Genomic DNA, 13,302 nt, shown 5'->3' with positions numbered 1-13,302 from the left:
CTGTATATAGTATATATCTGTCATCTCCTCCTGTATATAGTATATACCTGTGTCATCTCCTCCTATATATAGTATATACCTGTATGTCATCTCCTGTATATAATATGTACCTGTATGTCATCTCCCCTGTATATAGTATATACCTGTATGTCATCTCCTGTATATAGTGTATATCTGTATGTCATCTCCTCCTGTATATAATATATATCTGTGTCATCTTCTCCTGTATATAGTATATACCAGTGTCATCTCACCTGTATATTGTATATACCTGTAAGTCATCTCCTCCTGTAAGTCATCTCCTCCTGTATATAGTATATATCTGTAAGTCATCTCCTCCTGCATATAATATATACCTGTAAGTCATCTCCTGTATATAGTGTATATCTGTATGTCATCTCCTCCTGTATATAGTATATATCTGTAAGTCATCTCCTCCTGTATATAGTATATACCTGTATGTCATCTCCTGTATATAGTGTATATCTGTATGTCATCTCCTCCTGTATATAGTATATACCTGTATGTCATCTCCACTGTATATAGTATATACGTGTGTCATCTCCTGTATATAGTATATATCTGTGTCATCTCCTCCTGTATATAGTATATACCTGTCATCTCCTATATATAGTATATACCTGTATGTCATCTCCTGTATATAATATGTACCTGTATGTCATCTCCCCTGTATATAGTATATACATGTCATCTCCTCCTGTATATAGTATACATCTGTCATCTCCTGTATATAGTATATACCAGTGTCATCTCACCTGTATATTGTATATACCTGTATGTTATCTCCTGTATATTGTATATACCTGTAAGTCATCTCCTCCTGTATATAGTATATACCTGTGTCAGCTCCCCTGTATATAGTATATACCTGTCATCTCCCCAGTACATAGTATATAACTGTCATCTCCCCTGTGTATGGTATATATCTGTGTGTCATCTCCCCTGTATATAGTATATACCTGTGTCATCTCCCCTGTATATAGTATATACCTGTATGTCCTCTCCCCTGTATATAGTATAAATCTGTGTTTCATCTCCCCTGTATATAGTATGTTCCTGTATGTCATCTCCTCCTATATATAGTATATAACTGTATGCCATCTCCCCTTTATACACAGTAGTATATACCTGTGTCATCTCTCCTGTATATAGTATATATCTGTGTGCCATCTCCTCCTGCATATAGTATATAGCTGTGTCATCTCCTGTATATAGTGTATACCTGTATGTCATCTCCTGTATATAGTATGTTCCTGTATGTAATCTCCCCTGTATATAGTATATACCTGTCATCTCCTCTGTATATAGTATATATCTGTGTGTCATCTCCTCCTGTATATAGTATATACCTGCGTGTCATCTCCCCTGTATATAATATATACCTGTGTCATCTCCCCTGTATATAATATATACCTGTGTCATCTCCCCGTATATACAGTCATGGCCAAAAGTATTAACACCCTTGCAATTCTGTCAGATAATACTCAGTTTCTTCCCGAAAATGATTTCAAACACAAATTCTTTGGTATTATTATCTTCATTTAATTTGTCTTAAATGAAAAAACACAAAAGAGAATGAAGCAAAAAGCAAAACATTGATCATTTCACACAAAACTCCAAAAATGGGCCAGACAAAAGTATTGGCACCCTCAGCCTAATACTTGGTTGCACAACCTTTAGCCAAAATAACTGCGACCAACCGCTTCCGGTAACCATCAATGAGTTTCTTACAATGCTCTGCTGGAATTTTAGACCATTCTTCTTTGGCAAACTGCTCCAGGTCCCTGATATTTGAAGGGTGCCTTCTCCAAACTGCCATTTTTAGATCTGTCCACAGGTGTTCTATGGGATTCAGGTCTGGACTCATTGCTGGCCACCTTAGAAGTCTCCAGTGCTTTCTCTCAAACCATTTTCTAGTGCTTTTTGAAGTGTGTTTTGGGTCATTGTCCTGCTGGAAGACCCATGACCTATGAGGGAGACCCAGCTTTCTCACACTGGGCCCTACATTATGCTGCAAAATTTGTTGGTAGTCTTCAGACTTCATAATGCCATTTACACGGTCAAGCAGTCCAGTGCTAGAGGCAGCAAAGCAACCCCAAAACATCAGGGAACCTCCGCCATGTTTGACTGTAGGGACAGGGCAGCTTGAACTTGTTTGGATGTTAGTCTAGGTTCTTTATCCAACATCCGCACAATCTTGCGCTGAAATCTCTTGTCAATTTTTCTTTTCCATCCACATCTAGGGAGGTTAGCCACAGTGCCATGGGCTTTAAAGTTCTTGATGACACTGCGCACGGTAGACACAGGAACATTCAGGTCTTTGGAGATGGACTTGTAGCCTTGAGATTGCTCATGCTTCCTCACAATTTGGTTTCCCAAGTCCTCAGACAGTTCTTTGGTCTTCTTTCTTTTCTCCATGCTCAATGTGGTACACAAGGACACAGGACAGAGGTTGAGTCAACTTTAATCCATGTCAACTGGCTGCAAGTGTGATTTAGTTATTGCCAACACTTGTTAGGTGCCACAGGTAAGTTACAAGTGCTGTTAATTACACAAATTCGAGAAGCATCACATGATTTTTCGAATGGTGCTAATACTTTTGTCCACCCTCTTTTTTATGTTTGGTATGGAATTACATCCAATTTGGCTTTAGGACAATTCTTTTTGTGTTTTTTCATTTAAGACAAATTAAATGAAGATAATAATACCAAAGAATTTGTGATTGCAATCATTTTCAGGAAGAAACTGAGTATTATCTGACAGAATTGCAGGAGTGTTAATACTTTTGGCCATGACTGTAGTATATATCTGTATGTCATCTCCTCCTGTATATAGTATACTAGATTGTGGCCCGATTCTAACGCATCGGGTATTCTAGAATATGCATGTCCCCGTAGTATATGGACAATGATGATTCCAGAATTCGCGGCAGACTGTGCCCGTCGCTGATTGGTCGAGGCAACCTTTATGACATCATCGTCGCCATGGCAACCATTATGACATCTACGTCGATACTGTGCCCGTCGCTAAATCAGAAACGTGGGATTTCTACGTCCTTTATGACATCTTCGTCGCTGTGCCCGATGCTGATTGGTCGAGGCCTGGCTGCCTCGACCAATCAGAGACGCAGGATGTCTACGTCCTTTATGACATCATCGTCGCTGTGCCCGTTGCTGATTGGTCGAGGCCTGGCGGCCTCGACCAATCAGAGAGCCGGGATTTCCAAGACAGACAGACAGACAGACAGACGGAAAAACCCTTAGGCAATTATATATATAGATAGATGCCTGTGTCATCTCCTCCTGTATGTCTATATATATAATTGTCTAAGGGTTTTTCCGTCTGTCTGTCTTTCTGTCTGTCTGTCTCTGTCTGTCTGTCTATCCTGGAAATCCCGCCAGGCCTCGACCAATCAGCAACGGGCACAGTATCGACGTAGATGTCATAATGGTTGCCATGGCGACGATGATGTCATAAAGGACGTAGACATCCCGCGGCCTCGACCAATCAGCAACGGGCACAGTATCGACGTAGATGTCATAATGGTTGCCATGGCGACGATGATGTCATAAAGCTTGCCTCGACCAATCAGCGACGGGCACAGTCTGCCGCGAATTCTGGAATCATCATTGTCCATATACTACGGGGACATGCATATTCTAGAATACCCGATGCGTTAGAATTGGGCCACAATCTAGTAGTATATACCTGTGTGTCATCTCCCCTGTATATAGTATATATGTGTGTGTCATCTCCCCCTGTATATATATATATATACCTGTGTGTCATCTCCCCTGTATATAGTATATATCTGTATGTCATCTCCTCCTGTATTAGACCTCGTTCACACGTTATTTGGTCAGTATTTTTACCTCAGTATTTGTAAGCTAAATTGGCAGCCTGATAAATCCCCAGCCAACAGGAAGCCCTCCCCCGGTAGTATATATTAGCTCACACATACACATAATAGACAGGTCATGTGACTGACAGCTGCTGTATTTCCTATATGGTACAGTTGTTGCTCTTGTAGTTTGTCTGCTTATTATTCAGATTTTTATTTTTGAAGGATAATACCAGACTTGTGTGTGTTTTAGGGCGAGTTTCATGTGTCAAGTTGTGTGTGTTGAGTTGCGTGTGGCGACATGCATGTATCGACTTTTGTCAGATGAGTTTTGTGTGGCAACATGCGTGTAGCAACTTTTTGTGTGTCTAGTTGCATGTGACAGGTTAGTGTAGCAAGTTTGTGCAGCAAGTTTTGCGCATGGCGAGTTCTGCGCGTGGCGAGTTTTATGTGTGGTGCGTTTTGAGTATGTGCAAGTTTTTTGTGAGCCAACTTTTGCATTTGTTGCAACTTTTGTGCAGGTGGCAATTTTTCCGCGTGTGCAAGTTTTGCGTGTGGCGAGTTTTCCATGAGGTGAGTTTTGCACGTGGCGAGTTTTGCACGTGGCGAGTTTTGAGCGTCGACTTTTGTGTTTCAACTTTTATGTGGCGAGGTTAGTGTATGTGTAGTGAAATGTGTGCTGAGGGTGGTATATGTGTTCAAGCACGTGGTCGTGTGTGGCGCATTTTGTGTGTGTGTGTGTGTGTTCATATCCCCATGTGTGGTGAGTATCCCATGTCGGGGCCCCACCTTAGCATCTATACGGTATATACTCTTTGGTGCCATCAGTCTCATTCTTTAAGTCCCCCTTGTTCACATCTGGCAGCTGTCAATTTGCCTCCAACACTTTTCCTTTCACTTTTTCCCCATTATGTACTGTAGATAGGGGCAAAATTGGTTGGTGAATTGGAACGTGGGGGATTTAAATTTCGCCTCACAACATAGCCTATGACGCTGTCGGGGTACAGACGTCTGACTGTGCAACATTTTGTGGCTGTGGCGGTGCAGACGCTTCCAATCCCGGACAGACACACACACACACACACACACACACACACACACACACACACACACACACACACACACACACACACACACACACACACACACACACATTATATATGGTATATTGCGGTCACATCACTATATCTGCTGCTCCTGGCACGGATGATGACATCTGGTATATTATGTATGGTATATTGCTGTCCCATCACTATATCTGCTGCTCCTGGCACAAATGATGACGTCTGGTATATTATATATGGTATATTAATGACCCATCGCTATATCTGCTGCTCCTGGCACAGATGATGACGTCTGGTATATTATATATGGTATATTACTGTCCCATCACTATATTTGCTGCTCCTGGCACAGATGATGACATCTGGTTTGTTATATATGATATATTAATGACCCTTCACTATATCTGCTGCTTCTAGAACAGGTGACGACGTCTGGTATATTATATATGGTATATTACTGCCCCATCATTATATCTGCTGCTCCTGGCACAGATGATTGTGTCTGGTATATTCTATATTATATCTGGTATCATATTAATGACCCATCACTATATATGCTGCTCCTGGCACAGATGACAACGTCTGGTATATTATATATTATATATGGTATATTACTGTCCCATCACTATATCTGCTGCTCCTGGCACAGGTGATGATGTCTGGTATATTATGTATGGTATATTGCTGTCCCATCACTATATCTGCTGCTCCTGGCACAAATGATGATGTCTGGTATATTATATATGGTATATTAATGACCCATTACTATATCTGCTGCTCCTGGCACAGATGATGACGTCTGGTATATTATATATGGTATATTACTGTCCCATAGTAACATAGTAACATAGTAACATAGTTAGTAAGGCTGAAAAAAGACATTTGTCCATCCAGTTCAGCCTATATTCCATCATAATAAATACCCAGATCTACGTCCTTCTACAGAACCTAATAATTGTATGATACAATATTGTTCTGCTCCAGGAAGACATCCAGGCCTCTCTTGAACCCCTCGACTGAGTTCGCCATCACCACCTCCTCAGGCAAGCAATTCCAGATTCTCACTGCCCTAACAGTAAAGAATCCTCTTCTATGTTGGTGGAAAAACCTTCTCTCCTCCAGACGCAAAGAATGCCCCCTTGTGCCCGTCACCTTCCTTGGTATAAACAGATCCTCAGCGAGATATTTGTATTGTCCCCTTATATACTTATACATGGTTATTAGATCGCCCCTCAGTCGTCTTTTTTCTAGACTAAATAATCCTAATTTCGTTAATCTATCTGGGTATTGTAGTTCTCCCATCCCCTTTATTAATTTTGTTGCCCTCCTTTGTACTCTCTCTAGTTCCATTATATCCTTCCTGAGCACCGGTGCCCAAAACTGGACACAGTACTCCATGTGCGGTCTAACTAGGGATTTGTACAGAGGCAGTATAATGCTCTCATCATGTGTATCCAGACCTCTTTTAATGCACCCCATGATCCTGTTTGCCTTGGCAGCTGCTGCCTGGCACTGGCTGCTCCAGGTAAGTTTATCATTAACTAGGATCCCCAAGTCCTTCTCCCTGTCAGATTTACCCAGTGGTTTCCCGTTCAGTGTGTAATGGTGATATTGATTCCCTCTTCCCATGTGTATAACCTTACATTTATCATTGTTAAACCTCATCTGCCACTTTTCAGCCCAAGTTTCCAACTTATCCAGATCCATCTGTAGCAGAATACTATCTTCTCTTGTATTAACTGCTTTACATAGTTTTGTATCATCTGCAAATATCGATATTTTACTGTGTAAACCTTTTACCAGATCATTAATGAATATGTTGAAGAGAACAGGTCCCAATACTGACCCCTGCGGTACCCCACTGGTCACAGCGACCCAGTTAGAGACTATACCATTTATAACCACCCTCTGCTTTCTATCACTAAGCCAGTTACTAACCCATTTACACACATGTTCCCCCAGACCAAGCATTCTCATTTTGTGTACCAACCTCTTGTGCGGCACGGTATCAAACGCTTTGGAAAAATCGAGATATACCACGTCCAATGACTCACCGTGGTCCAGCCTATAGCTTACCTCTTCATAAAAACTGATTAGATTGGTTTGACAGGAGCGATTTCTCATAAACCCATGCTGATATGGAGTTAAACAGTTATTCTCATTGAGATAATCCAGAATAACATCCCTCAGAAACCCTTCAAATATTTTACCAACAATAGAGGTTAGACTTACTGGCCTATAATTTCCAGGTTCACTTTTAGAGCCCTTTTTGAATATTGGCACCACATTTGCTATGCGCCAGTCCTGCGGAACAGACCCTGTCGCTATAGAGTCACTAAAAATAAGAAATAATGGTTTATCTATTACATTACTTAGTTCTCTTAGTACTCGTGGGTGTATGCCATCCGGACCCGGAGATTTATCTATTTTAATCTTATTTAGCCGGTTTCGCACCTCTTCTTGGGTTAGATTGGTGACCCTTAATATAGGGTTTTCATTGTTTCTTGGGATTTCACCTAGCATTTCATTTTCCACCGTGAATACCGTGGAGAAGAAGGTGTTTAATATGTTAGCTTTTTCCTCGTCATCTACAACCATTCTTTCCTCACTATTTTTTAAGGGGCCTACATTTTCAGTTTTTATTCTTTTACTATTGATATAGTTGAAGAACAGTTTGGGATTAGTTTTACTCTCCTTAGCAATGTGCTTCTCTGTTTCCTTTTTGGCAGCTTTAATTAGTTTTTTAGATAAAGTATTTTTCTCCCTATAGTTTTTTAGAGCTTCAATGGTGCCATCCTGCTTTAGTAGTGCAAATGCTTTCTTTTTACTGTTAATTGCCTGTCTTACTTCTTTGTTTAGCCACATTGGGTTTTTCCTATTTCTAGTCCTTTTAGTCCCACAAGGTATAAACCGCTTACACTGCCTATTTAGGATGTTCTTAAACATTTCCCATTTATTATCTGTATTCTTATTTCTGAGGATATTGTCCCAGTCTACCAGATTAAGGGCATCTCTAAGCTGTTCAAACTTTGCCTTCCTAAAGTTCAAAGTTTTTGTGACTCCCTGACAAGTCCCCCTAGTGAAAGACAGGTGAAACTGCACAATATTGTGGTCGCTATTTCCTAAATGCCCGACCACCTGCAGATTTGTTATTCTGTCAGGTCTATTAGATAGTATTAGGTCTAAAAGTGCTGCTCCTCTGGTTGGATTCTGCACCAATTGTGAAAGATAATTTTTCTTGGTTATTAGCAGAAACCTGTTGCCTTTATGGGTTTCACAGGTTTCTGTTTCCCAGTTAATATCCGGGTAGTTAAAGTCCCCCATAACCAGGACCTCATTATGGGTTGCAGCTTCATCTATCTGCTTTAGAAGTAGACTTTCCATGCTTTCTGTTATATTTGGGGGTTTGTAACAGACCCCAATGAGAATTTTGTTACCATTTTTCCCTCCATGAATTTCAACCCATATGGACTCGACATCCTCATTTCCTTCGCTAATATCCTCCCTTAAAGTGGACTTTAGACAAGACTTTACATAGAGACAAACCCCTCCTCCTCTCCGATTTTTACGATCCTTTCTAAACAGACTGTAACCCTGTAAGTTGACTGCCCAGTCATAGCTTTCATCTAACCATGTCTCGGTTATTCCCACTATGTCAAAGTTACCTGTAGATATTTCTGCTTCTAGTTCTTCCATCTTGTTTGTCAGGCCTCTGGCGTTTGCGAGCATGCAGTTTAGAGGATTTTGTTTTGTTCCAATCTCCTCACTGTGGATTGTTTTAGAAATGTTCTTACCTCCCTTCAGAGTATGTTTTCCTGGGTCGTCTTTGTTCGAGTCTAATGTTTTTCTTCCCGTCCCCTCTTCTTCTAGTTTAACGCCCTCCTGATGAGTGTAGCGAGTCTTCTGGCGAATGTGTGTTTCCCAGGTTTGTTGAGGTGTAGTCCGTCTCTGGCGAGGAGTCCATCATACCAGTAATTCACACCGTGGTCCAGGAATCCGAATCCTTGTTGTCTGCACCATCGTCTTAGCCAGTTGTTTGCATCAAGGATCCTGTTCCATCTCCTGGTGCCATGCCCGTCTACTGGAAGGATAGAAGAAAAAACTACCTGTGCATCCAGTTCCTTTACTTTCTTCCCCAACTCTTCAAAGTCCTTGCAGATTGTCGGTAGGTCATTCCTTGCCGTGTCATTGGTGCCAACATGTATCAGAAGAAATGGGTGGACGTCCTTGGAGCTGAAGAGCTTTGGTATCCTATCGGTCACATCCTTGATCATCGCACCTGGAAGGCAGCATACTTCTCTTGCAGTTATGTCCGGTCTGCAGATGGCTGCTTCTGTGCCTCTCAGTAGTGAGTCTCCCACCACCACCACTCTTCGTTGCTTCTTGGCTGTACTTTTTGCTGTCACTTGTTGCTGTGTGCTCTTTTCTTTTTTGCTTGCTGGTATTGCTTCATCCTTAGGTGTGCCATCTTCATCCTCTACAAAGATTTGATATCGGTTCTTCAGTTGTGTGGTTGGTGATTTCTCCATGGTCTTCTTGCTTCACCATCACTATATTTGCTGCTCCTGGCACAGATGATGACATCTGGTTTGTTATATATGATATATTAATGACCCTTCACTATATCTGCTGCTTCTAGAACAGGTGACGACGTCTGGTATATTATATATGGTATATTACTGCCCCATCATTATATCTGCTGCTCCTGGCACAGATGATCGTGTCTGGTATATTCTATATTATATCTGGTATCATATTAATGACCCATCACTATATATGCTGCTCCTGGCACAGATGACAACGTCTGGTATATTATATATTATATATGGTATATTAATGACCCATCACTATATCTGCTGTTCTTGGCACAGATGGTCATGTCTGGTATATTATATATGGTATATTATTGACCCACACTATATCTGCTGCTCCTGGCACAGATGACAACCTCTGGTATATTATATATTATATATTGTATATTACTGTACCATCACTATATCTGCTGCTCCTGGCACAGGTGATGACGTCTGGTATATTATATATGGTTTATTACTGTCTCATCACTATATCTGCTGTTCCTGGCACTGATGATGACGTCTGGTATATTATGTATGGTATATTACTGTCCCATCACTATATCTGCTGCTCCTGGCACAGATGATGACATCTGGTTTATTATATATAATGTATTAATGACCCTTCACTATATCTGCTGCTCTTGGCACAGATGATGACGTCTGGTATATTATATATGGCATATTAATGACCCATCACTATATCTGCTGTTCCTGGCACAGATGACGACGTCTGGTACATCATATATTGTATATGGTATATTAATAACCCACCACTATATCTGCAATTCCTGGCACAGATGGTGATGTCTTGTATATTATATATGGTAAATTTATGACCCATCACTACATCTGCTCCTAGCACAGGTGATGACGTCTGGTATATTATATATTACATATGGTATATTAATAACCCACCACTATATCTGCAATTCCTGGCACAGATGGTGATGTCTGGTATATTATATATGGTATATTAATGACCCATCACTATATCTGCTGCTCCTGGCACAGATGATGACGTCTGATATATTATATGTTATTCATGATATATTATTGACCCATCACTATATCTGCTGCTCCTGGCACAGATGACGACCTCTGGTATATTATATATGGTATTTTACTGTCCCATCACTATATCTGCTGTTCCTGGCACAGATGATGAAGTCTGGTATATTATATATTATACATGATATATTATTGACCCATCACTATATCTGCTGCTCCTGGCACAGATGATGACATCTGGTATATTATATATGGTATATTACTGTCCCATCACTAACATAGTAACATAGTTAGTAAGGCCGAAAAAAGACATTTGTCCATCCAGTTCAGCCTATATTCCATCATAATAAATCCCCAGATCTACGTCCTTCTACAGAACCTAATAATTGTATGATACAATATTGTTCTGCTCCAGGAAGACATCCAGGCCTCTCTTGAACCCCTCGACTGAGTTCGCCATCACCACCTCCTCAGGCAAGCAATTCCAGATTCTCACTGCCCTAACAGTAAAGAATCCTCTTCTATGTTGGTGGAAAAACCTTCTATCCTCCAGACGCAAAGAATGCCCCCATGTGCCCGTCACCTTCCTTGGTATAAACAGATCCTCAGCGAGATATTTGTATTGTCCCCTTATATACTTACTAGCTGTTGAACCCGTTCTACGCCCGGGTGGCGAGCATTTATATTGGTATATGGTCTCCATCCTGTCATGTGCTGCACCCATCCTGCGCCCCCATCCTGTCATGTGCTGCACCCATCCTGCGTCCCCATCCTGGTATGTGCTGCACCCATCCTGCGTCCCCATCCTGTCATGTGCTGCACCCATCCTGCGTCCCCATCCTGTCATGTGCTGCACCCATCCTGCGTCCCCATCCTGTCATGTGCTGCACCCATCCTGCGTCCCCATCCTGCGTCCCCATCCTGGTATGTGCTGCTCCCCTCCTGCGTCCCCATCCTGGTATGTGCTGCACCCATCCTGCGTCCCCATCCTGCGTCCCCATCCTGTCATGTGCTGCACCCATCCTGCGTCCCCATCCTGTCATGTTCTGCACCCATCCTGCGTCCCCATCCTGTCATGTGCTGCACCCATCCTGCGCCCCCATCCTGTCATGTGCTGCACCCATCCTGCGCCCCCATCCTGTCATGTGCTGCACCCATCCTGCGTCCCCATCCTGTCATGTGCTGCACCCATCCTGCGTCCCCATCTTGGTATGTGCTGCACCCATCCTGCGTCCCCATCCTGGTATGTGCTGCGCCCATCCTGCGTCCCCATCCTGCGTCCCCATCCTGTCATGTGCTGCACCTATCCTGCGTCCCCATCCTGGTATGTGCTGCACCCATCCTGCGTCCCCATCCTGCGTCCCCATCCTGTCATGTGCTGCACCCATCCGGGGGCCTGAGCAGGCGGGGACACCGGCGCGCTGTGGGGGTCAGGTGCCGGTATCGCCGCCAGCTTAGGCCCCCCAGCACTTACTATACTCACCTGTCTGTCCCGTTCCAGCGCTGCGCGCCGCCTTCTTCCCGGTCTCCTGGCTGTGACTGTTCAGTCAGAGGGCGGCGCCGGCGCGCATTAAGCGCGTCATCGCGCCCTCTGAACTGAAGGTCACAGGCCGAAGACCGGGAAGATGGCGGCGCTCAGCGGTGGAACGGAGGACAGGTGAATATGGCCGATACTCACCCTCCTGGCGGTCCCTGCTTCTCTGTTGGAGATCGCGGTGTGCGTTCAGTGTGAACACATACCGCAATCTCCCGGGAGCGTCACTCTGTGAGGCCCAGACTGCGCCGGCGCAGTCTATAAAGGCTTCGGACAGAGTGACGCTCCCAGCGTTATATTATAGATACATGGTTATTAGATCGCCCCTCAGTCATCTTTTTTCTAGACTAAATAATCCTAATTTCGCTAATCTATCTGGGTATTGTAGTTCTCCCATCCCCTTTATTAATTTTTTTGCCCTCCTTCGTACTATATCTGCTGCTCCTGGCACAGATGATGACATCTGGTATATTATATATGGTATATTACTGTCCCATCACTATATCTGCTGCTCCTGGCACAGATGATGACGTCTGGTATATTATATATTATACATGATATATTATTGACCCATCACTATATCTGCCGCTCCTGGCACAGATGATGACATCTGGTATATTATATATGGTATATTACTGTCCCATCACTATATCTGCTGCTCCTGGCACAGATGATGACGTCTGGTATATTATATATGGTATTTTAGTGTCCCATCACTATATCTGCTGCTCCTGAAACAGATGACGACCTCTGGTATATTATATATGGTATTTTAGTGTCCCATCACTATATCTGCTGCTCCTGACACCGATGACGACCTCTGCTATATTATATATGGTATTTTAGTGTCCCATCACTATATCTGCTGCTCCTGCCACAGATGATGACCTCTGGTATATTATATATGGTATTTTAGTGTCCCATCACTATATCTGCTGCTCCTGACACAGATGATGTCTGGTATAATATATATGGTATATTAATAACCCATTACTATATCTGCTGCTCCTGGCACAGATGACCTCTGGTATATATTATATATGGTATATTACTGTCCCATCTTTATATCTGCTGCTCCTGACACAGATGATGACGTCTGGTATATGGTATATGGTATATTACTGACCCATCACTATATCTGCTGCTCCTGGCACAGATGATGACGTCTGGTAAGTTATATATGGTATATTACTGTCCCATCACTATATTTGCTGCTCCTGGCACAGATGATGACGTCTGGTATATTATATATGGTAT

At 42.6% G+C, this 13,302-nt stretch overlaps 1 protein-coding gene across 5 annotated transcripts in view; it reads left to right on the top strand.

Moving 5' to 3' along the window:
- The window catches only part of PHKA1 (phosphorylase kinase regulatory subunit alpha 1), a 452,411-nt gene that overhangs the window by 60,635 nt on the left and 378,474 nt on the right, over positions 1-13,302 (top strand). Inside the window, exon 1 of one of the 5 annotated variants that reach the window (XM_069748677.1) lies at positions 12,777-12,798. The exons of the other annotated variants lie outside the window; for them this stretch is intronic. Coding sequence (XP_069604778.1) covers positions 12,786-12,798 — 13 coding nt within the window. The 5' untranslated portion in view covers positions 12,777-12,785. Of the gene's footprint in view, positions 1-12,776; positions 12,799-13,302 lie in introns of those variants that run through there. 5 annotated transcript variants of the gene reach the window in all.

The sequence above is a fragment of the Ranitomeya imitator genome, chromosome 2 (genome assembly GCF_032444005.1).
Source record: "Ranitomeya imitator isolate aRanImi1 chromosome 2, aRanImi1.pri, whole genome shotgun sequence".
Classification (NCBI taxonomy): Eukaryota; Metazoa; Chordata; class Amphibia; order Anura; family Dendrobatidae; genus Ranitomeya; species Ranitomeya imitator.
This window is presented reverse-complemented; position numbering and strand designations above follow the sequence as displayed.